The sequence below is a fragment of the Pinus tabuliformis genome, chromosome 5_2 (assembly GCF_031772625.1).
Source record: "Pinus tabuliformis cultivar Carrire ecotype Pingquan chromosome 5_2, CPIR1, whole genome shotgun sequence".
Taxonomy (NCBI): Eukaryota; Viridiplantae; Streptophyta; class Pinopsida; order Pinales; family Pinaceae; genus Pinus; species Pinus tabuliformis.
This window is the reverse complement of record NC_142306.1, coordinates 423,424,968-423,448,414: the sequence shown is the minus strand read 5'-3', so window position 1 is coordinate 423,448,414 and position 23,447 is coordinate 423,424,968. Positions and strand designations below refer to the sequence as shown.

Below are 23,447 nucleotides of genomic sequence, written 5' to 3'. Positions count from 1 at the left end.
CACCACACGCTATCGACGACGTGAGCGCGGGGGCTTCAGTGTATTCGTCGTTGATCTAACAGGCAGAGGGAGAGGGCGGGCCCATTTTGGAAACCTTGTGGAAAATTGGTCAACTCTGCTCATCAGATTGCATGTCAAGGAAAAAGGGTGGAATAATGAATGACGCTTATCGCGCGCCATTGACGACTCTCAAGTCGGCCTGGGTCCCGAGGCAGGGCGCTTTATAAGAAGTCAAGGGAAATATTGAGACTCTCGCTTTGAACCGTACGCAATCCCTTGGAAAAAATTGTCGTTACGCATCAAGCAAAATGAGTGAAAATAATCCAACGCCATCGACGATTTTCAAGTCAGAGTGGGGTCGCCATCTAACAGTCATGGGAACGGACACCTCAAATATTTCGCCGATCACTTCGGAGCTCATGAGCGCAATTGCAAGAAACTTTCCCACAGCTGCCTCCCACCAGGCCGACTTCTGTCACCGTTAAATAAACGGAAAAAAACTTCGATAAGAAAGGGTGCAAGGTTTCGCAAAATCGTGGGGATCCTTCTTGCACATATAACTGCTCTGTGTGTGATTAACTGCAAAGCACCTTTCTATGACAGTACGTGAGACGATGGATAAAATTCGCTATGGTAAATGGGGCGGTTGGACAGCACCACTAGGCGTGCTTCTGTGTTTCATGGCTGCAACTACTGCTCAACCAGGTCACGGAGTAATTTCATTTGAATACATCGTATTATTATTGGGCTCATTGTTTCTTTGTTTTGCTATTCGGTTAATAAGATATTGTTTTACTGATTAATGTACCGACGTATAACAGGATTTCTGAGTATTGATTGTGGAAGTAGAACAAATTACAGTGACATAAACAATATAAGATGGGTCACTGATGACAATTACACAGACCACCTCGGTCAGAGAGCAAACATAGGGAATGCCACTTTAATAGGGAATGTCACTGAAGAATCCCATGGTTCTTACGTGACTGGTCTACGCTTATTTCCAAATCCTCTCAATAAGTCTTGCTATCGTTTCCCTGTGGAACCTCACCTACCTTACCTCATAAGGTTATCGTTTTCGCCATTGTGGCCGCTCATTTTTCGAAAGAACAGTGCACTCCAAACCATAGTTACCAAGTTCGGCCGTACTGCAGAAAAAAATTCGAAAATTCGCCGGTTCGATTCGATTTGCGAATTAATACGTCAATTCTAGTTCGGTACGTTTTCTACATTAGAATGGTGGTGTTGGTGTTAGAGCCAACACCTGAGCCGAGCCGAACTACTGAGACTTTGGGGACTATTATTATTTGCTCAACATATCCATATGCATCGAATTGGCATATATGGGGATTCAAACTTCATTATTAAGACGGTTAATCGTGGGGAATATTATTATTTGCTCAACAGATCTATATGTATCGCATTGCCATATATGGATATTCAAACTTCATTATTAACAATAAGATTGTTAATGGTAGAGCAGTTTTCTATATGGGGATTGAAACATCATTATTAAGATGGTTAATGTTTGAGCAATTCTCTCCAGTCCCTCTCTGTCCAACTGGTGGGAGCAATCTCTATTATGACTGAATTATTCACAAAGATCACTTTCTCTTATATCTACCGGCATTGGAATGAGTCCGCAGACTCCATGTCAAAAAAAAGGGTTGATCGACGCCCCTGGCATCAACCACTATCAGCGGCAGCGGAAAGAGGGTAATGAGATCGTAAAGGAGAAGTCGTTGTTGAGTGACTCCATGACCGTTCAATTGAGTAATATTCCCTGATCTTACTCGGCGAACACACAAAGAAAATTAGAAGGCAGGCACCATAGGCATAATAGTCCAAAATAGCAAGATCCACAGAACGAAATTTTCCAAGATCCACATAAGGAAATTTTCCATTGGATAAAAAAACATGCCACTTATAAAATGCATCTAACATATTAAGAAAAAAATTTGTATTAATGATCAGCTTTATTAGAAAAAATAGAATTAAGCTACCCTAAAAAAATTCAATCGAAAAATCAAACAGCTATAATTCTGTAAAACTGGAAGGTCGATAACATAGTTACTTATAAAATGCATCTAACATATTAAGAAAAAAATTTGTATTAATGATCAGCTTTATTAGAAAAAATAGAATTAAGCTACCCTAAAAAAATTCAATCGAAAAATCAAACAGCTATAATTCTGTAAAAATGGAAGGTCGATAACATAGTTCTCGGGCTTGCCCTGGAAATAGAACATCAAAACTGAATGTCACCATAGACCGAGATAAAAATCTAATTTCTATATCGTGTTAAATGAATAACTCTTATAAAAAAAAAAAAAAAATATTATAAAAAATTATAAAACATATAAAATGGTAAGATTCCAATTCCACAATTTTTATATAAAAAAAATAGAAAAACAGTAACTTCTATATTACAAAAAATTATAATATGGAAAAATTCATTATTATAAAAGATATAAAATGATAAGCTTCCAAATTGACAACTTTTATAAAAAAAAAAAAATAGCAAAACAGTAACTTCTATATTATAAAAAATTTATAAAATAACAAAATTCAGTTTACAATGGATAAGACTTATAAAAAAATAGAAAAAAAAAAGATAAATCCAATATTAAAAAAAAGAATTTAAGTATTTGTAAGACTTATAATGTCGAATTTTGTCCGTATTGAATTTTATAGTGTCGAATTTTTTCCGTATCGAATCGAATTCGAATTCGAATTCGAATTTGGTAACTATGCTCCAAACAACGCTAAGCTTCGCTTTCTCTATTGAAACAAAAGGTACGTTGTATATGAGAAACGTAACACTAGTCAACCTAGAAGAAGTTATGCTGAAAGGATATTGGCTAGTTCTGGCACAGTGCTATACATTTGCTTGGTCAGAACCTTGGAGTTCGATGATCCTTTTATCTCTGCTCTCGAACTGAGGAAGCTCCAAAATGGCATGTATGGACAGCCTAAGCCAGGAACAATATTGAAAAACATATGGAGAACTGATTTTGGTGGAAGAAATTCGAAGATTAGGTGAACATTTTGAACTTTATATATTTACCCCTCATAATTCTCTGCCCTGTGGTATTCACATTCATTGTAATGAGTTTATAGCACTAAATTTATAGCAGAAGATATATATCTTTATGCCATCCATATCATCTGCTCAAGAGAACGTTTATATGCGAGAGCCAATTTGAATGCAGTACGGCTCGTTGCAATGTTTTTTCGTATGGCTTGAATTTAATGTCTTTGTATGGTTCATTGTGCAGGTATCCTTACGACAACTTTGATCGCATATGGATACCAGGTGTCCCTTCATATAATTTAAATTTGGTCGAGCCGAAGCTTGTAAGTTTTAACGAGGTGATATCAATAAACAATACTTAAAACCTTCCTCCAACTGTTGTCATGCAAACAGCGTGGCTTTTAAGCAGCTCAGAACCGGCTCAATTCTCTCTAGGACCATTCCCAGAAGGAGGGAAAAGATCATTACTAATTTTGTATTTTGCAGAGGTCCAGATGCTAGATATCTCTCATTCCAGATCTATTTACATCACGATAAATGGTGAAAAATGGCCTGACACCATTACTGTGCCACGAAATTATTCTGCTCTGGAGCTTACAATCCCATCCAATCAAACAGATGACTTCAAATTCGCCCTAATGACGCCCACTTACTCCACCTTACCTCCAATAATCAACGCTTTCGAGTACTACACCGTGTTTGATACCCAACCCGCCACAAATCTCCAAGATAGTAAGTGCCCTCACTAAACTTCTAATATTCAAAATTTATGATTTGCACAACGTTTTTATTGCACATTTCCAATTGTTGTCTGTCATGCGTTTACATTGACTCGTTTTATATGGTTATAGTGAAGTGCAATAATTGAATACCTAACAAAATAGTTGTTAAACTACAGTTGAAGCTCTCGAAGCTATCAAAGAAATGTTTGACATGAGAAATTGGATTTCTGATCCTTGCTTTCTGATCGAGTGGAATGGGATTCGCTGCGATAACAGCGCTTCTGTAATAAGAATTTCCGAAATGTAAGTTTCAATTTTGTGGTTTCTACCGTTCTTTGCTTTTATATGGAATGGTAAGATCGTAATATTTCAAGAATATCCGAATGTCGTATTGTTGCCAGTAATTTGTCTACGATGAATCTGAATGGATTGATTCCTGAGCAAATTGGACAACTGACTGCGTTAGTTAAAATGTAAGTATCGTTTTATAATTCTGTATTAACATTATTTTTAATTTTAATATAAAAATTATGAAATATTTATTAAGAAAATTATAAATATTAAAGGAGTTAATTTTATAAAAGTATTGTTAAATATTAAAAAAAATAGATTTACATATAAAAAAAAGTATTCTTCTGTTTATAAAAATAAATAAAATTATTCATATTGGAAACGTTGATTTAATTATTTCTAAAACAAAATTATAATAAAAATAATATTTATTTACCTATAGCAATTAAAAAGAACTTAAACTCATAACCACGATTAAATATTTTACAACCCAATTTAATCTAAAACAAAAGCCTATTATTTATGTTAATGTTTTAAATAATTTTTAAGCCTATTATTTATGTTAATGTTTTAAATAATTTTTTCGCTTTTAAAATATTCACATCTTAAAATTCGAATTACTTGAAAGTAACATATTTAAAATAATAATAATAATAATTAACTAATAAATAAAATTTAATTTAATTTTAAATATATATATATTAATTAATTAATTTTAATCTTTAATTCACGTTTAAGTGAATCTTTAATTTATCAGGCCCTTTAAAAAAAAATAACATTATAATATGAGTTAGATAACATTATTTCGAAAAACTATTATCCAATTATAACGTCTCTTGGGTAAAATATTATCCTGTATATTTACCAGAATATGCAGAACTCAACTGAGATTTATGCACTTCAATTTGTGAGTTAGAAAGAAATACAGTGGATATCCTGAATAGTGAATACACAATCTCTGATGAAACGGTCATTTATAAATCTCAAGTCCATTTGATATAATCTATCTCACGCTGGTGGTTGTTAAGAAAAGACAGTTGTATCTTTAAATTTAATTTTATTGTATTGTTTTTCAGTTCTTTGTTTTTATTTTTAAATAAAATTAGACTGGTAAGTATATAAAAAAGATTGTCAATGACCCATTTAACCAGGTCACTCGACAATAATAAGCTCACGGGATCTTTGCCAGACTTTTCGAATTTAACCAAGTTGGAGACATTGTAAGTTGGTTGTCGATATAAATTTTTCGCAGTGCCACTTGTGCAGACTTTCCCCAAGCATTTTTACTAAAGATTAGTTATCAATCATTTTCTTTGTGAAGCAGACATTTACAAAACAACAACCTCAACGGTAGTCTTCCGGACTGGCTATCTGAACTTAAAAACCTTAAAGAGTTGTAAGGCTTCTTTTCCCTTCTATTTTCTTAGGCAAATTCTACTTTATATCGATTTTTAATCTTTATCTGAATATTACAGGTTTGTAGAGAATAAAAATTTCAGCGGTGAAATTCCTCCGCAACTTCTGCATAACCCTTCATTGACACTCAGGTAATCGAGTATCTATTTTATAGTATATACATCCAACATTTTGAATGCCATTGACAATTACTATTAATCCAGTTGAAATTCTAATTAATCTGACTGAAAATCTCTTTCTTTCATCTGTACCAGATACTCTGGAAACCCCCACCTATCTATTCTTGATTCAATGGAACATAAACCTCCGAATCCTAGAAACAAGAAATTGAGGGAACAACTTGCCCTCGGAATAACACTCAGTGGAGTTCCAATCATCGGACTATTGTTGATAGCGGGTATTGTTCTGTATAGGAAAAAGAAAGCAACTGAAAGCAATGGGGTGGAAAATGTTGTGCACTTTATCCCCAACGAATGGATTGATGCAACGAATATGGTACCAAATTCAGGAAAGTCCTGTGCCTTCACTCTCGATCAGATGATGACTGCCACACAAAAATTTAGTGCGAAAATCGGCAAAGGGGGCTTTGGCTCTGTGTTCTTTGGTAAATTGCCGGAAGGAAAGGCTATTGCCGTAAAAGTTCTCTCCTTGTTCTCCAAGCAAGGAGTTCACCAGTTCTTAAATGAGGTAATTCTGAGATTCTATTTTTCCATTTGGACATAGTATCACACTTCAATGTCTAGCTGCAATCTTGTAGTGTCTTTAAACATATTCCCAACTAACCATGTAGAGCAAAATTTATGACTCTGCGTTCATTTGATGAACAGATTGATGTTCTTTCCAGAGTTTATCACGAGAACTTAGTGACTTTACTGGGTTATTGTAATGAATCCAAAGAACTTATGATTATCTACGAGCACATGTCCGGAGGGTCCTTAAGGGATCGCCTTTATGGTAAATATATAACTTTCTCGTAAATATGATGGTGTCCAAAGGTAACGATTCTCATTTAGCTCTTATTTTCATTTCTCAGGTCCTAACGCAGCTTCGGAATTAAATTGGAAAACGAGGGTGAAAATAGCTTTAGATGCAGCACAGGGTAGTTTTTTCATGTCCCCTTTTCCGTGATGTACTTTATAAGAATTTAAACACCGGTAGATGTCTTATGTAGATATATATTTTTATCTCTTAAAGGCAATTAATGCATAATAAGATCTCCATTCTATTAATGCATAACAATATCTCCATTTCTATTCAAAGGATTGGAATACATGCACGTAGCTTGCTCCCCCAAAATTATTCACAGGGATGTGAAAACAGCGAACATTCTTCTAGACGGCAATTTAAAAGGAAAACTTGGTGACTTTGGTCTTTCAAAGATATGGATTGATGAGGAGGATGGGGAGCCTTCTCATGTTAGCACTATGGTGAAAGGAACTGCAGGATACCTTGATCCAGAGTATATCACACACATAACTTGTACTCTCTTTATAATATTAGTGATATTAGTGATGGTGAAGGAATTGTATTTCTTTTAGAATCTCACTCTTTCATTTTTCTTGCCATTCATAGCTTAGATTTTCTTGCGCTTCTGTTTAACAGGTATTTTAGCACTCAAAGGTTGACGGAGAAGAGTGACGTATATAGTTTTGGAGTAGTTTTGTTAGAGATCATATGCGGTAGACAACCTATAGATGCAAAGCTATCTTTAGACAAACTAAACATCATTCAATGGGTGAGGAAACTGATCATTATTCTTTAACAGTATTAAAGCTGTTTTGTGATGCATAAAAACTAATGATAATATTGATGTTTCTATTTACAGGCTACACCTTTTGTGGAGATGGACGCAATTCCTGGAAAAATAGAAGGGATTATTGACAAAAAGTTGAGTGAAAAATACAACATAATGTCCATCACACGTGTTGCCAATATAGCCATCAGATGTGTTAAGGCTGAATCGTTTTGCAGGCCGAGTATCAGTGAAGTAATTGCAGAGCTGGGGGAGGCTATTAAACTTGAGGAGATGTAATTCCTTAAGGTCGCAACATTCTGGATCTGGATGGAAAGGAGATCAGTTGTTATCCGATTACAAAACCATACATGTATAGTAGTTTCCAAACATGCATAAAAAATAATACTATCTATCTGCCAAGTTCGATGTGCAAATAGTTTGATATCCACTCACTAGAAAGCAATCCAAAGTAGTATGGATTGTTTTAATTTCAAAGGTCTCATGAGGTACTATACTACAGATTCCATTATCCTTTCGTCAAACTGCAAATCTCTAAAAACAATGCAACCAGTGAAACTACTAACTAATTAAAAACAGAAAATCCAAAATTAGCGCGCGCACATGATGCAGAATACCCGCTTCTATGTAGAACAAATTTAGGTAAATTTTCACCAACACCAAAATTAGCATGCACGCATAATGCAGAATACTAGCTCCTATGTAGAACCAATTTAGCTAAATTTTCACCACGATACCATAGAGCAAACCTCCAAAATCTTAAATTAAATCTAAGGTTAGCTGTGATAATAATCGGAAACCATGGCGTCTCCTAACCAAGTTTTCCAGGTGTGTCACGTCAACCTTAATACATCTAAGTGTTTTGTAATCCAATTTTAAACAAAACCTCTCAAAATTTAAGGAAAACCATTTAAGTAAAAACTAAGCAATTGAATAGTTGGAATTGCATATTAAAGACTGAAATTCTACCAAAAGGGTCAAATGATAAATCAGATCTTCATAAAATGATTTTATCTGGATACAATCAGGGTCATCTCCTGGCCTTGACATGATATCCTTAATCAAAAAGTACTACCACAAATAATTTCAGTAAAGCACTAATTAGTTGACTAGTTTGAATTGCATATTGTAAACTGAAATTGTATCAAGATGATCTCCTGCCCGGATACAACCAGGATCACCCAATGGCCTTTGACACGATATCATTCATCAAGAAATCGTGCCACAAAATCAATTACTGTGGAGAATTCAATGAGGATAAGAAATAATTAATTACTGTGGAGAGTTCAACGAGGATAAATTGAGGGCATGTATTCAGCGAAGAGTTAGCAAAATCAAACTATTAATGGTTCTGACAAGCAAGAAACAAACCTATTCATTATAAAATCTACAGATCAATGTTAAGTAACAAACCTATTCATTATAAAATCTACAGATCAATGTTTGAGTGGCTATATTACTCTAGTTAAATACACACTATCTTTAAGGCCCCTGCAAATTTCATTGTTCCTGCAAGGGCAAAGAACCTGCAGTATTCTAACTGTTCAAGGATTAAGAGGTTTTTCTGGAATATTTTTCTTGAAACTTAGTTGGAAATATAAATATGATGTGTCAATTCTACACAAATGTCTCAGGTGTCTTGCAGGGCTGAATCCAGTTATACACTCAAACACCTAACAGCTAAAAAAAACCAATACCATATAAGCATTTTCTCATTATGCAGATCCCTAGGCTTCCCTAAAGTGCAATATGTAACCGTCCATACAATAGTGTAGTATATGTGAACTCTGTCAATGCGAAGAAGGGATCCAATGTTCAACCATCCGAAGAGCATGTGTTACCTCAAGGGTAATGACCCGATAGAACAGGCTCTTGACACGGTGTGCAATGGAAAACCTCTACCCCATAAGGGAATCCCATATAGTAAGGCTTGGAACTGCACCGATCTCCATAGGGATTAACCTTTCCTCTGCCAGCCCCGAAGGCGTGCAGAGAGATCCGAAGGCTGCTTATGGTTGATACAAAAACCACCGAAAAATCTTAACGGTAATTTTGGTGAGATCCGAATGTTAAAATAGGTAGCTCGTTTGTTATTCATCGCCTCTCAATCTTGAAATTTGGAAAGGCCTCGTTCTTGCTCTAATTAATTAAAAAAAAAAAAAATTATAATGTTTGAATGTTTGAATATGGTTTTTTTTATGGCAGAAATGGATTCAGCACCATCAAAATCTTTTTGGCATTCAAATCCTGAAATTTGACAGCAGGGAGTCAATTTTTCAAAATTTCTGCCGGATTTTGTCATAATCTTCCAGGAATTTCCATTATTTTCCATGCTAATCTGTGAATTCTTTAAACTCCGCGATTTGGAAATGACCAAGGGTTGTGAGTAGGATTGGAATTTACCAAGGGTTGTGATTACCTAGAAAATATGCCCGCCCGTTAATGTTCTTTGTTAAAATCATCAAAACTTACACTGCAGTTGGAGAAACCGAGTGTTTCAAATTTGAAATTCCGTGATCACTTTCCTATTATTCTTTAATTTATTCATTCTATTTATCAACTAAAATATAATGACGATGTTTTGTTTTTATTTCTAGTACTTGATGTTTTGTTTTATTTCTAGTACTCTATTGAGGGTCTTTCCAGTATGATGTGTAAGGGCATCCGTCCCTCATCAAAGTTGAAATTTTGTTTATGTTGGCCAAAATAAAACATCTAAAAATAAGAATAATGAATTTAAATGTTTTATATAGTTATTCAAATTCAACGTATTTAATAAAATATAACTTTTAAAAGTATAATTCATTTAATAGTTATATTTTATCATATACTTTGAATTTGAATGGATCATAAATTTACCTTCAACAAAAAAATTTACCACATTGAAATTCCAAATTAGGTACAATTTTAAACATCTTTACTCTACTAAAATCAATACCATTTCTTAAAAACAACTAAAAATGTTAATTTAGCACGAAAATCTTGCTCTAAAATATTTTAATTAAATATTTGTAAAATGAATTTTTAAAAGGAAAATCATATCATATGGATATATTAAAATATTTAAAGACAAATAATTTTTTTGTAATATTTGAAAATTTTGTTATCATGTCATGTAAAAAAATATCATTAAATCTAATTCTAATATTAATATATATATATATATATATATATATATATATATATATATTTTTTTTTTTTTTTTTTTTTCTGAGTAAAGACTATTCTATTATATATAAATAAAAGAGGAAAAATATTTACAGAGAGGTTTGAACCTCTGAGGGGGCTGTAGCCTGCCCTCTGTCAAAAGAACTACTGCATTCAGCTTTTAACCGTCTGTTTACATAAATGAAAACTAAGAGCCCAAAACACATTAGAGCTAGATAGGATCTATACTTTGTTTCCCGCCACCCTATCACTATGCAGCTGTTACAAAAAGCTGGAAAGCCAGACTCATAAACTGGGAGACTATAGAAGACCATACTGAAAATACCGGAGAATATACCCACTGAGAAATAGGATAAAAAAAAGAAACCGCAGTCCTGAGATTTCTTGCTGAGACAGAGAGAGTTATGCCTGAAGTGGCAAATTTGCATCTTCTTCGTTGCCTTTGCAAGGAGAGCTGACCCATTCGACCATCACATTGTCCTCTACTTCCATATTGTTGCAGCCCGGAGGAAGCACAAGATGCAGTGTATTGCCTGAGAAATGCGCCGGTGCACAAGGAATGATTTCCTCATGAGAAGAGGTTTGCTGATGTTGCAAATCCTCTCGCTGTCCTTCAGCCTGCTGTGCCTCTGGGACATTGAGGATATCACCCACCATGCTTCCCTGAGAGTCACTAGAATTATGAGAGAGAGACCTGTCCTTGGATTGTTCATCAGAGCCTGAGAAATCATCTTCTTCCTCTGAGAAGATGACTGTGATGATAGCAGAGATAGTGGGCTTGTTTAGCTTGCTTTTAAACTTGAATCGTGAAGAGTGGAAAGAATTGTTCAGGGACGGGCCAGAGTGGTCGGAAGATGGTGAGGCCGGCGAGACAGAAGCAAGCGGGGAAATGCGACGAGGAACAGGTCCCCCCCTACCCCTAACACCTCCACGAACTCCTGAACTACTACCCCTCCGGGAAATTCCACGACGCCGGGGGGCCATTGCAGCGGGGATTAATAAACTGAGAGGGCGAAAGGGTTGAAGGAGAAAGAAAGCCCACCCGCCCCAATCTAAAAGAAGCAAGAAATAGCAGTAATCGGAGTAAAAGACGCCCAGTGAAAGCTTCGCATAGATAGAAATCAGAACCACTAAAAAAATCCCATTACTGACGGACTGTAACCCATACTTTGCCCAGATAACTTCCATAGAAACCGTAACGAGACCTATTCCAAAAATAAACCAAAAGAAAACAGACTGACCATACCAGATGCGAGCCAGATGAGTCGAGACCAAATGTCTGAAGCTGGCCAGATGCGTGCACCTATGGAGCCATGGTGGCTTCCAAGTGCTCAGCCCTGCATCTAAATTCTGAGAACCAATCCGGCCGGGAATGTCTCTGCTTGAATGAGCCAGAGAGAATGTCGAGGTCAGAGCAATTGAATCGCAGCTTGTGCTCACCATCTTGAAGAACTTACTCCGCATGCCGTGAACCCAACGCCTCATTAATGAAATTAAATGCGCTGCCAGAAATCGCCAACTTGCTCCGCAGTGATGCCAGATGCCGGCGTCGCTCGCATGAGCATTAACATCTCATAAAATCACCCGCATCCGGGTAATTCTAATATTAATATTAATATATTATAATATAGATATTAATATTAATATATTATATATTGATATTAATATTAATATATTATAATATTAATATTATAATTTAATAACTTAAGATTAATACAATATTAAATTTCTTATATTATAATATATATTAACTCTAGATATATATAGGAAGGAAGAACAAAGACATAGAGTGATAGAGGTGGAGAGAGAGAGCGCGTGAGAGGAAGGGAGAGAGATGAAGGATGAGAGAGGACTTGAGAGAGAGGAGGAGAGAGGGAGGGATAGAGAAATGGAATTGGAAGGAAAGAGAGGGAGGGAAGAAGAATCAGATAGAGAGAGAAAAGTGGAGAGAGAGAGGGGGAGTGACAAGGGAGAGATGGAGAGAGTGTATATGTGTGGGGGTGAGATGGAGAGATAAATAAGGACAGATAGAGAGAAGAGGGGGAGAGAAGGAGAGATAGTGACAGAGTTGGAGGGCGAAGAGACAGAGAGACAGAGACAGAGAGATGAGGGGGAGAGATAGAGGGAGGCAGGAGAGAAAGGGAGAGAGAGGAAGGAAGAGAGTGAGGATGTGAGAGAGAGAAGGAGAGAGGAAGGGAGAGAAGGAGGGAGGTAAAAAGAAAGTCACAAAGAGAGAAAGGTGGAGAGAGAGAGAGGGAGTTATAAGGTAGATGGAGGGAGAGAGGGAAAGAGGAGAGCATAATGGAAGATAGATATAAGGGGGGGAGAGGGAAAGAAGGGGAAGAGAGAGAGAGAGAGAGACAGAGGGAGACAAAGAGGGAGGGAGAGAAAGATAAATATGGAGAAATGGTGTGTATGTTTTGGGGGTGATATAAAGAGACAAACGAAAGACAAAGAGAGATAGATATATAGATGGAAAGTGAAGAGGGAAGAAGAGAGAGATGGGGAGATGGAGAGAGAAAACATGTGTGTTTGCGAGGGGGTGAGATAGAGAGACAAAGAAGGAGAGATGGAGGGACATATAGATATAGAAAGAGGGAGGTAAGAAGAAAGACACGAGGAGATAAAGTTGGAGAGAGAGAGGGAGTAATAAGGGAGATGGAGAAAGAGGGGGAGAGAAGAGAAAAATGGAAGAGAGATAGAAGTGGGGAAGAGGGAGAGAAGGGAGAGAGAGAGAGCGGGAGAGGAATAGGGAGGAAGAGATAGATAAATATGGAGAAAGAGTGTGTATATTTTGGGGCTTATATGGATAGACAAAAGGGAGACAGAGAGAGATAGATATATAGATGGAAGGTGAAGAGAGGGAAGAAGAGAGAGATAAAGAGAGGGAGAGATAGATAGATATGGAGAGAGAAATCATGTTTGTTTGGGGGGGTGAGATAGAGAGATAAAGGAGAGATGGAGGGGGATATAGATATAGATGGAGGGGGGAGAGAGAGAAAATAATTCTTAGACTAGATGCACCGATTTCAGTGTAGATGGTGATTTCTAATCCTATTTGATTGCTTTCATTGAAGGAGATAAAATGAAGGAGAGGGGAGAGGAGAAATGAAAAGAGAGAGAAGGAGAGGAGTGAGAGAGGGAAAAAAAGGGTAAGAGAGAGAGAGAGGGAGGGAGATAGTGACAAGGTTGGAAGGCAGAGAGAGAGATAGAGAGATGGGGGGGAGAGAGGACTTGAGAGAGGAGGAGGGGAGAGAGAGAAGAGGAGAGAGGGAGGAAGAAGAGATGGATTTGGAAGGGGAGAGGGGGAGGAAGAAGAGATGGATTTGGAAGGGGAGAGAGGGAGGAAAGAATAAAGATGTACAGAGAGAAAAGTGGAGCAAGAGAGAGAGAGAGAGAGAGAGATAGAGAGAGAAGGAAGAGATGGAGAGAGAGTGTGTATGTTTGGGGGTGAGATGGAGGGAAATACAAATATAGATGGAGGGGGGAAAGAGGGAAGAATATTTCTTGCATTGAATTCATGGTAGATGGTGATTTCTAATCCTGTTTGATTGTTTGCACTAGATGCATTGATTTCAGCATAGATGTTGATTTCATACACTAGATGCATGATTTCAGTGTAGATGTTGATTTCTAATCCTATTTGATTGCTTGCACTAGATGCATTGATTTCAATGTATATTTTTCTAATTCTATTTGATTTCTTGCGCTAAATAGATTGATTTTAGTGTAGATAGTAATTTATAATTCTATTTGATTTCTTGTACTATATGCATTGATTTCAGTGTAGATGGTGATTTCAAATTGTATTTGATTTCTTACACTAGATGCATTGATTTCAGTGTAGATGGCGATTTCTAATCCTATTTGATTGTCTGCATTAGATGCATTGATTTCAGCGTAGATGGTAATTTCTAATCCTATCTGATTGCTTGCATTAGATGCATTAATTTTAGTGTATATGTTGATTTCTAATCCTATTTGATTTCTTGTTGATCTAGGTGGTTATTGGTGGCCACCTGCCTATTCCACTTAGACCTCCACCATTGTTTTTTTCAAATTTTCAGTTTCCTTATTTGTAGCACAATTTATTGTTTTTGACAGTTTTTCGGGTCCTAAACTTCCGGAGTCATTTTGTGGACCTAAACGATGTTTTTTGGGAAAACTATGACCAAGATGGGTGTTGTACTATGTTGGTCATTGCAAAGTTGTAGTCCTTGAATATATCTTTCTAACAAGGCATTGTGTGCGTCAAATGGAGATCGTATGCCAAAGTTACGACCTCGGGAAGTTAATGTACCAATTTACCCAAACGGGGCCCATAGTTTGGCACTTCATCTCCTAGGATTAGGTTTTTGGATGTTTAGGGTTTTCCATTGTTTCTCAGTAATAAACAGGCCTTTGAGCATCATTGTAACACAGTTTAGTGGCATGTAGCCGCCACATCTCTTTTCAGAGATAAGCTACCATCGCCCGAGCTAGTCTTATTTCCATTATGTTTGTAAGCATATTTCAGTATTTGATATTAATGAAATGAAGTGTTATTTCTACTGCATCTTTGGAATTGTGGTTATATCTGTAATTTATTGTGTTCATGTTTAAATCCGGATCAGCAGTATCAGAGCGGTCTTCTCTTTCTCTATTTTTCTTTGCATGTCCCCAATGAGGTCGGGATATAAGGAGCTAGGGCTCGATCTGGTTGAACCTTTGCAAGATCAGCCTAGAAAACCCCAACAACCGCCCATGGGGGAAGAAAAGAAAGACGAGGGGGCAGGAGATCGTATCAAAATATTGCTCGAGGAGGCCGCAAGCAAAGAACAACACCATGAAGCCAAGGAAGGACACAACAAGTAGTGTGAGTTCCATAAGAGCTCTACCACAACAAAAGTGAGCGTTAGGCCAAGCAGTCAATGGTGGTCTAGCTAAAGGCTTCGAAATTAGATGCATGTTCCGACTCTGAGTCAAAACCTGACAAGGGGAATCAAAAAGGGAAGTAGATTATCGATGCGAAGCCCAACGCCACTGTTTCCACCATGAAGATCCAGAAGGAGGAACTTGAAGATCCAGAGGAGGAGGAGTGCCTCTTCCACTCCCAGATGTGGGTAAAGGGTTCCCCGCTATAGTTCATTGTCGATAGCGAGAGCCAAAAGAACCTCATTCCAACAGAGGTCGTGAAGCGACTGAGCTTACCGACCACAGCACACCCACAACCATACACCATCAGGTGGCTTCACCAAGGATGGGATCTTCACATGAGTCAGCAGTGTCGCTTCCATACAGCATCAAGCCCTTCACGGATGAGGTATCATGTGATGTTGCTCCCCTTGATGTTTGTGATGTATTATTATTCAAACCATACTTGTAGAAGTGACATGATGTGTATGAGTCAAGGCCTCGTGCTTTTATTGTTACTTTGGGAAATATGTTGTACATGATACTAGAGATAGCACTGCCTACCGCCATCTCTTTGGTTACTGCAAAACAATGTAGTAAGCTCATTTCCAAAATAGGGAAATTTGTTTTCATGATGATACGCCCTCATGAAAGAAGAAGGCAGTGGCCAAGACCTCCAGACAGGGCCCCTTCACATGACAACAACAGATGGACAAGGTCGTGGAGGAGCACGAGGATATCTTCACCTCCCCCGCAGGGGTTCCTCTGCATTGTGAGTTCAAGCACTCCATCCATCTGACCCCAGGTGTGTCATTGCCCAATGGACCAATCTATCGGCGCTCTGTAATGGAGAAAGACGAAATCAAGAGGTAGATTCAGGAGCTGCTACAGAAATGTCACATTCGGCCGATTTTATCACCCTGTGGAAGCACGATTGTGTTAGTATAGAAGAAGGATGGGACTTGGAGACTATGTATTGAATATTGGGCACTGAACAAGATCACTATTTGGAATAGGTACCCGATCCCACAGATTGATGACCTTCTGGACCAACTCAAGGGGGTAAAATATTTCAGCAAGATCGACTTGAAGTCTGGATATCACCAGGTACCAATTGAACCCTCTGATGTGTGGAAGACTGCCTTCAAAGCCAAGGAGGGCCTTTTTGAATGGTTGGTTATGCCTTTCGGGTTGATGAATACTCCTGAAAACTTCATGAGGTTGATGGATGACATCTTGCAGCCATTCACCAACTCATTTGTAGTGTTATAATTGGATGACATCCTAATCTTCAGCCAGAGTTGGGAAGAGTACTTCCACCACATCCGACAGGTTCTCCAAACACTGCGACAACACAAGTTGTGTGCCAATTTGGAGAAATGCACTTTTGGCATGACCCAGGTTTAGTATCTGGGATACATTATTGATGAACGAGGGGTGCATGTGGATCCAACAAAGATCCAAGTCATTTGGGATTGGCCAGCCCCAACCACTCTGACAAAGCTCCACATCTTTCTAGTTCTTTCCAATTTCTACTGCAGGTTCGTGTTGGGATTCTCTCATATCACTTGGCCCTTGAGTCAAGTCACCAAGGGAAGAGCAAAAGCAAAATTCTTTTGGTTTGAATCTCAACAGAAGGTATTTGCAGAGTTGAAACATCGCCTCTGGGCTGCACCAGTGCTCATATTACCACACTTGCAACAACCATTTGAGATCGAGACAAATGCCTCAGATTATGTTATTGGGGCAGTCCTTACTCAATAGGGGCATCCAGTGGCATATCACAGTGAGACACTTTCAGACACGGTTCAGAAGTATCCCACTTATGACAAAGAGATGTATTCGATTGTGCAAGCTTGCTGACAATGGAAGCATTAAATTTTGGGGAAGGAAACGGTCATCCACACATACCACTTTCCCCTGTAGTTCATACAGACGCAAGGGATGTTGCAGAATGATCACCATCAGAAGTGGTTCACATACCTGCAACAATTCCATTTGAATATCAAGTATAAGAAGGGAAGCACTAATAATGTTGCAGACTGCCTCAGTCAACCACCGATCATGGCGTTAACCACTGTGCTCAACTCTTGTGGCCACAAGACTTTTGATTGGCCACTTCTCTACAAAAGCAACCTAGAATTCGGCCACACATACCAGACGCTCTTGGAGGGTCAGCAAGTTCCAGATTTTCATCTCTAGGATGCCCTGTTATGCCACCTGGGACACCTTTGTGTTCCTTCAAGTGAGTGTGCCAAGATGATTTGGGAAGCGCACTACAATCGGGCCGCTGGGCATTTCGAGGTCGAGAAAACAGTGGCAGTACTGCAAAATTATTTCTATTGGCCGAATCTTCAACATGATGTTGTGAAGTACATTAGATCCTGCATTGCCTGCACCATTGCCAAACCGACCATCAAGAAGAAAGGCCTCTATACTTAGTTTCCTACCCCTAGTCAACCTCGGTAATCCATCTCCATGGATTACATGTCGGGCCTTCCTTCTACTAAGCATGGAAACGACTGTGTTTTTGTGGTCGTTGACAGATTCTCGAAGATGGCCATTATGGTGGCCTGCAAGAATAATATCACAGCGGAAGCCACTGCTAAACTATTCTTTGAACGAGTGTGGGTACACTTTGGGATCCCACAGTCTATCATCTCAGTTTGGGACAATAAATTCCTCAGTACATTTTGGTCCAGTCTCTGGTCGATGTTGGACACCAAGCTCACTAAGTCCACAACTTCCCTTCCCCAAACTGATGGCCATATAAAGATCATCAATAGGATGATCATACACATTCTACGCATGTACAACTCAAAGCATCCACGCACATGGGATGAGAGCCTCCCCTATGTCCAGCACAGCTATAACTGGGCTCTCCACAGCTCGACTGGCCACAACCCTTTTCAGGTGGGCTTTGGATTCCAACCACTATGTCCCATTGATGTGGCCATGTCATTTGCAGCTACTCAGGCAGATTCAGCTCATGTCCAGTCCGAAGCCGATAAGGCAAACAACTTCATTGAGCACATCCAACATATCTGCCAACAGGTCCACGACATTATGGAGAAATCAAATGCTAGGTACAAGTAGCGACATGATCAACATCGGGTGCCACACAAGTTTCAAGTGGGCGACAAAGTTTAGTTGCATTTGCAAAAGGAATACCTTACCAGAGTCTATTGGAAACTCAGACCACTACAATATGGTCCTTATACCATTACCAAGGTTGTGGGAGACAATGCATTTGAGCTCAACATTCCCCCATTCCTTGGCTTGCACCCAGTGTTCAATGTGGACCGCCTTCGACCATACTTCCCACCATTGTTAGACACATTAGACATTGCAGAACAACTCACACCTACAGAGTTAAATCCAGATTACATGGAACAAGCTAGAACTGATCAGATCATGGATACATAGATCAAGAACACCCGATAGCAAAGGATCCAACTATATCGAGTTGTCAAAGCAGGCCAACTCCTTCACCAGGGCAAGTGGCTCACCAGGGACCAAGTTTAGCAGAAGCTTCCTCATCTCATGGAGGAACTCAACGCAATGGGGACCATTGCTTCCTAAGGGGGGAGGAATGATCCAGGTGGATATTGGTGGCCACCCGCCTATTCCACTTGGACCCCCACCATTGTTTCTTTTAGTTTTTCAGCTTCCTTATTTGTAGCGTAATTTACTATTTTTGGCAGTTTTTTAGGTCCTAAACTTCCGGAGTCGTTTTGAAGCCCTAAACGACGTTTTTTGGGAAAACTGGGACTAACATGGGTCATTGACTGATGTTGGTCATTCAAAAGTTGTGTTCCTCAGATAGATATTTCTAACGAGGTATTGTGTGCATCAAACGGAGATCATATGCCAAAGTTACGACCCCAGGAAGTTGATGTACCAATTTACCCCAATGGGGCCCATAGTTTGGCGCTTCATCTCTTAGGTTTAGGTTTTTGGATATTTAGGGTTTTCCATTATTTCTCAATAAGAAATAGGCCTTTGAGCCTCATTGTGACACAGTTCAAAGGCATGTAGCCGCCACATCTCTTCTCAGAGATAAGTTACCATCGCCCGAGATAGTCTTATTTCCATTCTATTTGTAAGCATATTTAAGTATTTGATATTAATGAAATGAAGTGTTATTTCTACTGCATCCTTGTATTTATGGTTATATCCGTAATTTGTTGCGTTCTCGTTTAAATCCGGATCACTTGCACTAGATGCATTAATTTTAGTGTAGATGTTCATTTATAACCATATTTGATTGTTTGCACTAGATGCATTGATTTTAGTGCAGATGTTGATTTCTAATATTATTTGATTTCTTGCACTAGATGCATTGATTTTAGTATAGATGCTGATTTCTAATCTTATTTGATTGTCTGCACTAGATGCATTGATTTCAGTGTAGATGTTTTCTAATCTTATTTGATTGTGTGCATTAGATGCATTGATTTCAGTGTAGATGATGATTTTTGATTTGTTGTAACTCAATGTATGATGGTACATTAACTTAAAGTGATTGGATTAACAATATGCATTTGATTTTAGTGTAAGCACAAAAAAATGATTGACAATGTTCATTGATTTTTGTGTTATAGTAATTCAACATATTAATATTGGAGAATGAGAGAGACATGGTATGATGTTTACTACAATAGTTTGAGTTAAAGAATTGAATGGTTTATGATCTCAACTATCTTTTTCATATAATTGATATGAAAATATGGAAAAACTAACAAATAATGTAAATAATTTGTAAATTTGGCCACTCATTAAATAAAATCCAAAATTACATTAGTTCTTGACTTTTGCAAAAAAAAACTATAGAGTAAGAAAATCATCAAGTTATTTTGAAGGAAATAAATTATTTCAAACATTAGCAATGAAACAAATTATTTCAAGAGTAATCTTGATGCAGTAAATTATTAAAACTACTCTTCAAGATGTATTTAGTAATACATTGTCAAAAGTTGTGATACCTAAAATTAAATGGAATAAATATGTAGTATCAATCCTCTTGCAAATTACTGACAAGATTGTCTCCCTTCTTCATAACCAACTAATTACTGACAGACAATTACATACACATATAGAAATATAACACAACAATTGTAACATTCACAAACATTACCATTCAAATCCAAACACATAAACACACAAACCACTCAAAGCATCCAAGCGCAGACGTACAAACCATTCAAGGCAAGCAACAAAAACAAAATTAAAGAAGAGAATGATATAGACATGTCAAACAAAGAAAACATAATGTAAATTTCAAAGTATGAAGTTTATCTCAAACTAATACATAATAATGATAATCTAAAAATGTGTCATTGTTACCCTCAACTGGAACCAGCCTAGATCCATCTAACTCCGGATCTATCATGCGCAGAGAGGGATCAAATCCATCGAGGTGCAAACATTTCCTCAAATTCTTCACTCCAAAAAGAAGATTTGCACCTCGAGGGATTTGATCCCTCTCGGCGCATGATAGATTTGAAGTTATATGGATCTAGGTTGGCAATAAAAAAATAAAGTGCTAAAAGAACATGAAAAATGTTAATAATGTCATTTGTAAAGAATTTTTGATGAAAAATATTGGTAATATTTTTTATGAAGAAACTTTGAATAGAAAATGATTAATTTTTTTCGAAAATTTTGTGTAGGTTATAATGTTTTTCTCTTTATGAAACTAGAATTTTCAACCAAATTATGCAATCTCAACTCCTAACTTTATGATTCCATTTGAACAAACAAAATTTGTCATATTGTTCTGAAATAGCACCAATTAAAAAGGATTAAATTGTTTAGGCAAAGTTGTGTAGGTTGTAGTGTTTTTATATTTACTTGAATATATTTTTCACTCAAATTATGCAATCTCAACCCCTAAATTCACGACTCCATTGAAGCAAAGAAAAATTTTCATTGTCTTGTGAAATAGCACCAATGATGCCTTTCATAAAGAAAAATCAAATTTACAATGGTCAAATCAATTATACTACATTATGTAGGTTGTAGTACTTTTATATTCTCAAGTGTAGATTTATCTAGACCTCAAATTTATTAATAATTTTAAACTATTTCAAGACATGAAACACATTGTATCAAAGTGTGAAACATGGCATGTTTGATTGATTTTTATTCATGTTTTATGATCACACACACATAAGTGAAAAACCCCCCACCCACAAAGGAAAGGGCGACACACATTCCACATTGGAGGAGGGAGAGGTTGAGCAAGCGTGCATGTCCATCTATCAACCAAGCAGCCATCATGTTTGTAGGAGGGCCACTATCTTTATGGACATTTACATTGACATAAATCTATTAGTGTACGTTAGGAATTACATGATGACACAAACTAGAGATTACAACTAATATTAATAATGCACAAGAGGATAGGAGATTTTAAATTCATAGGAAATATTCCAAATATGATGCATTTGACTATTTATTAATTTATTATTATTCATTGTTTGTGTATCACATTCACGCACCCACGTAACACGTTGCACTGAGAATGATGGGGAAGGCCTAGCAAACACACATACTCATCCCCCAACCAATCAACCATTTTGTTAGGGGGACAATACCTCCATGGATACATCAGGTTCAGAAATGTAATCCACTCCTAGTTGTGTATATGCCCTCACTCATTCATTATTATATCTTTAATTCTCTTATGTTTGATACTATCAATTTTTGGTGTATATATATTGGTTACAAGAAAATATTAAATTGAAGGTAAAACAATAAAGAATAAGGAAATAACAATTGCAAAGGCTATTAGAAGATATGAAGAAGAGCACAAAAAGAGAGTTGAGGACCAAAGAAATGTGACAAATTAGACTTACGAAGGAATATCAAATATGTGAGAGTTAGTGCCTCTAGAGGTAACAAAAATGCTTACGATCTAGACAATAATAGGAGGTCACATTCCTTTGCGGGAGCTAAACACATGCCAGGGTTCATAGGAAAACATAGAACAAATGGTTATCCTTGATTCATTTGTTCTTTATAGGAAGAAGAGATGGGTAATAAGGCGGACTCATGAGAGACTCGATATTTCAACGAATGAAGAATTACTTGTTACTACAAGACCCATTTTATTAAAGGCACATACTCAAATTCGATAGTAATAGTTTTGATAGGTATCATTCGCTTCTAGGCAACTGAATCAAATGTAATCTATGTGGTTGAAGAGTTGGAAGAATCTAAAAGGAAAATAAAAATGTTAGAGAACTAAGATAAATATCACAAAGTAGAAACAACCAATCTCATTGAGTACAATGCATGTGCAATGAAAGTGTAGGATGAGTTAAATGTGGATCAAAAGCTATTGTACAAAATATTGTAGGATTTACATATTTATTATTCACAATTTTTGGCCTTTTTAAATAAAGTGAAAGATTAAAGAGTACAATGGGAAGGAGTATGAATGGTCCTAGAAAAAATCAGAAGATGGAAACAAGAAGAAATACAAGCACCTATAGATATTACAAGGTTGAACAATAATGATATTGAATGTAGCATTCTAGGTTTAGCAAATTAGAAATCAACGTCTACAAAATCATAGAAGAATATTGAAGAGTCTTTTAATGAATGTCATATTCTATGGGATGTAGTTGAAAGAGTAATCCAAAGTTGTCATCTTCCTTGCATATGAAAGCTCACTACACTTAGAATTACTAAAGAATGCATGGAATGCTTGGAAAACAATATAAAGTTGGAGAGGGTAGTGATAAAGAAAATTGGAAGCACACACCCCCCACCCCCAAACGCACATGCTTTCTCTCTCCATATCTATCTATCTCTCCCTCTCTCTATCTCTCTCTCTTCTTCCCTCTCTTCACCTTCCATCTATATATCTATCTCTCTTTGTCTCTATTTTGACTCTCTATATTAGCCCCAAAACATACATACTCTTTCTCCATATTTATCTATCTCTCCCTCCCTATTCCTCTCCCTCTCTATCTCTCTATCTTCCCCTTCTCTCCCTCTCTCCCCCCTTCCATCTCTCTTCCCTCTTGCTCTCCTATCTCCCTCTCTCTCCATCTCCCTTATCACTCCCTCTCTCTCTCCACCTTTCTCTCTCCATGTCTTTCTTCTTACCTCCTTCTTTCTATATCTATATCTCCCTCTATCTCAACCCCCCACCCACGCA

General features: G+C 37.3%; 1 protein-coding gene across 1 annotated transcript; it reads left to right on the top strand.

Annotated features, from left to right (window-relative positions):
- The first annotated feature begins 614 nt into the window (after window positions 1-614).
- Window positions 615-7,495, top strand: LOC149159399 (putative LRR receptor-like serine/threonine-protein kinase At1g67720). The gene is made up of 15 exons (XM_089434292.1): window positions 615-705; window positions 822-1,068; window positions 3,279-3,357; window positions 3,529-3,766; window positions 3,933-4,059; window positions 4,158-4,229; window positions 5,199-5,267; window positions 5,372-5,443; window positions 5,523-5,594; window positions 5,718-6,150; window positions 6,291-6,417; window positions 6,497-6,562; window positions 6,724-6,922; window positions 7,066-7,198; window positions 7,289-7,495. Exons 1-15 carry the CDS (start codon window positions 615-617, stop codon window positions 7,493-7,495), a joined length of 2,232 nt encoding a protein of 743 aa, XP_089290418.1.
- Window positions 7,496-23,447: the final 15,952 nt, after the last annotated feature.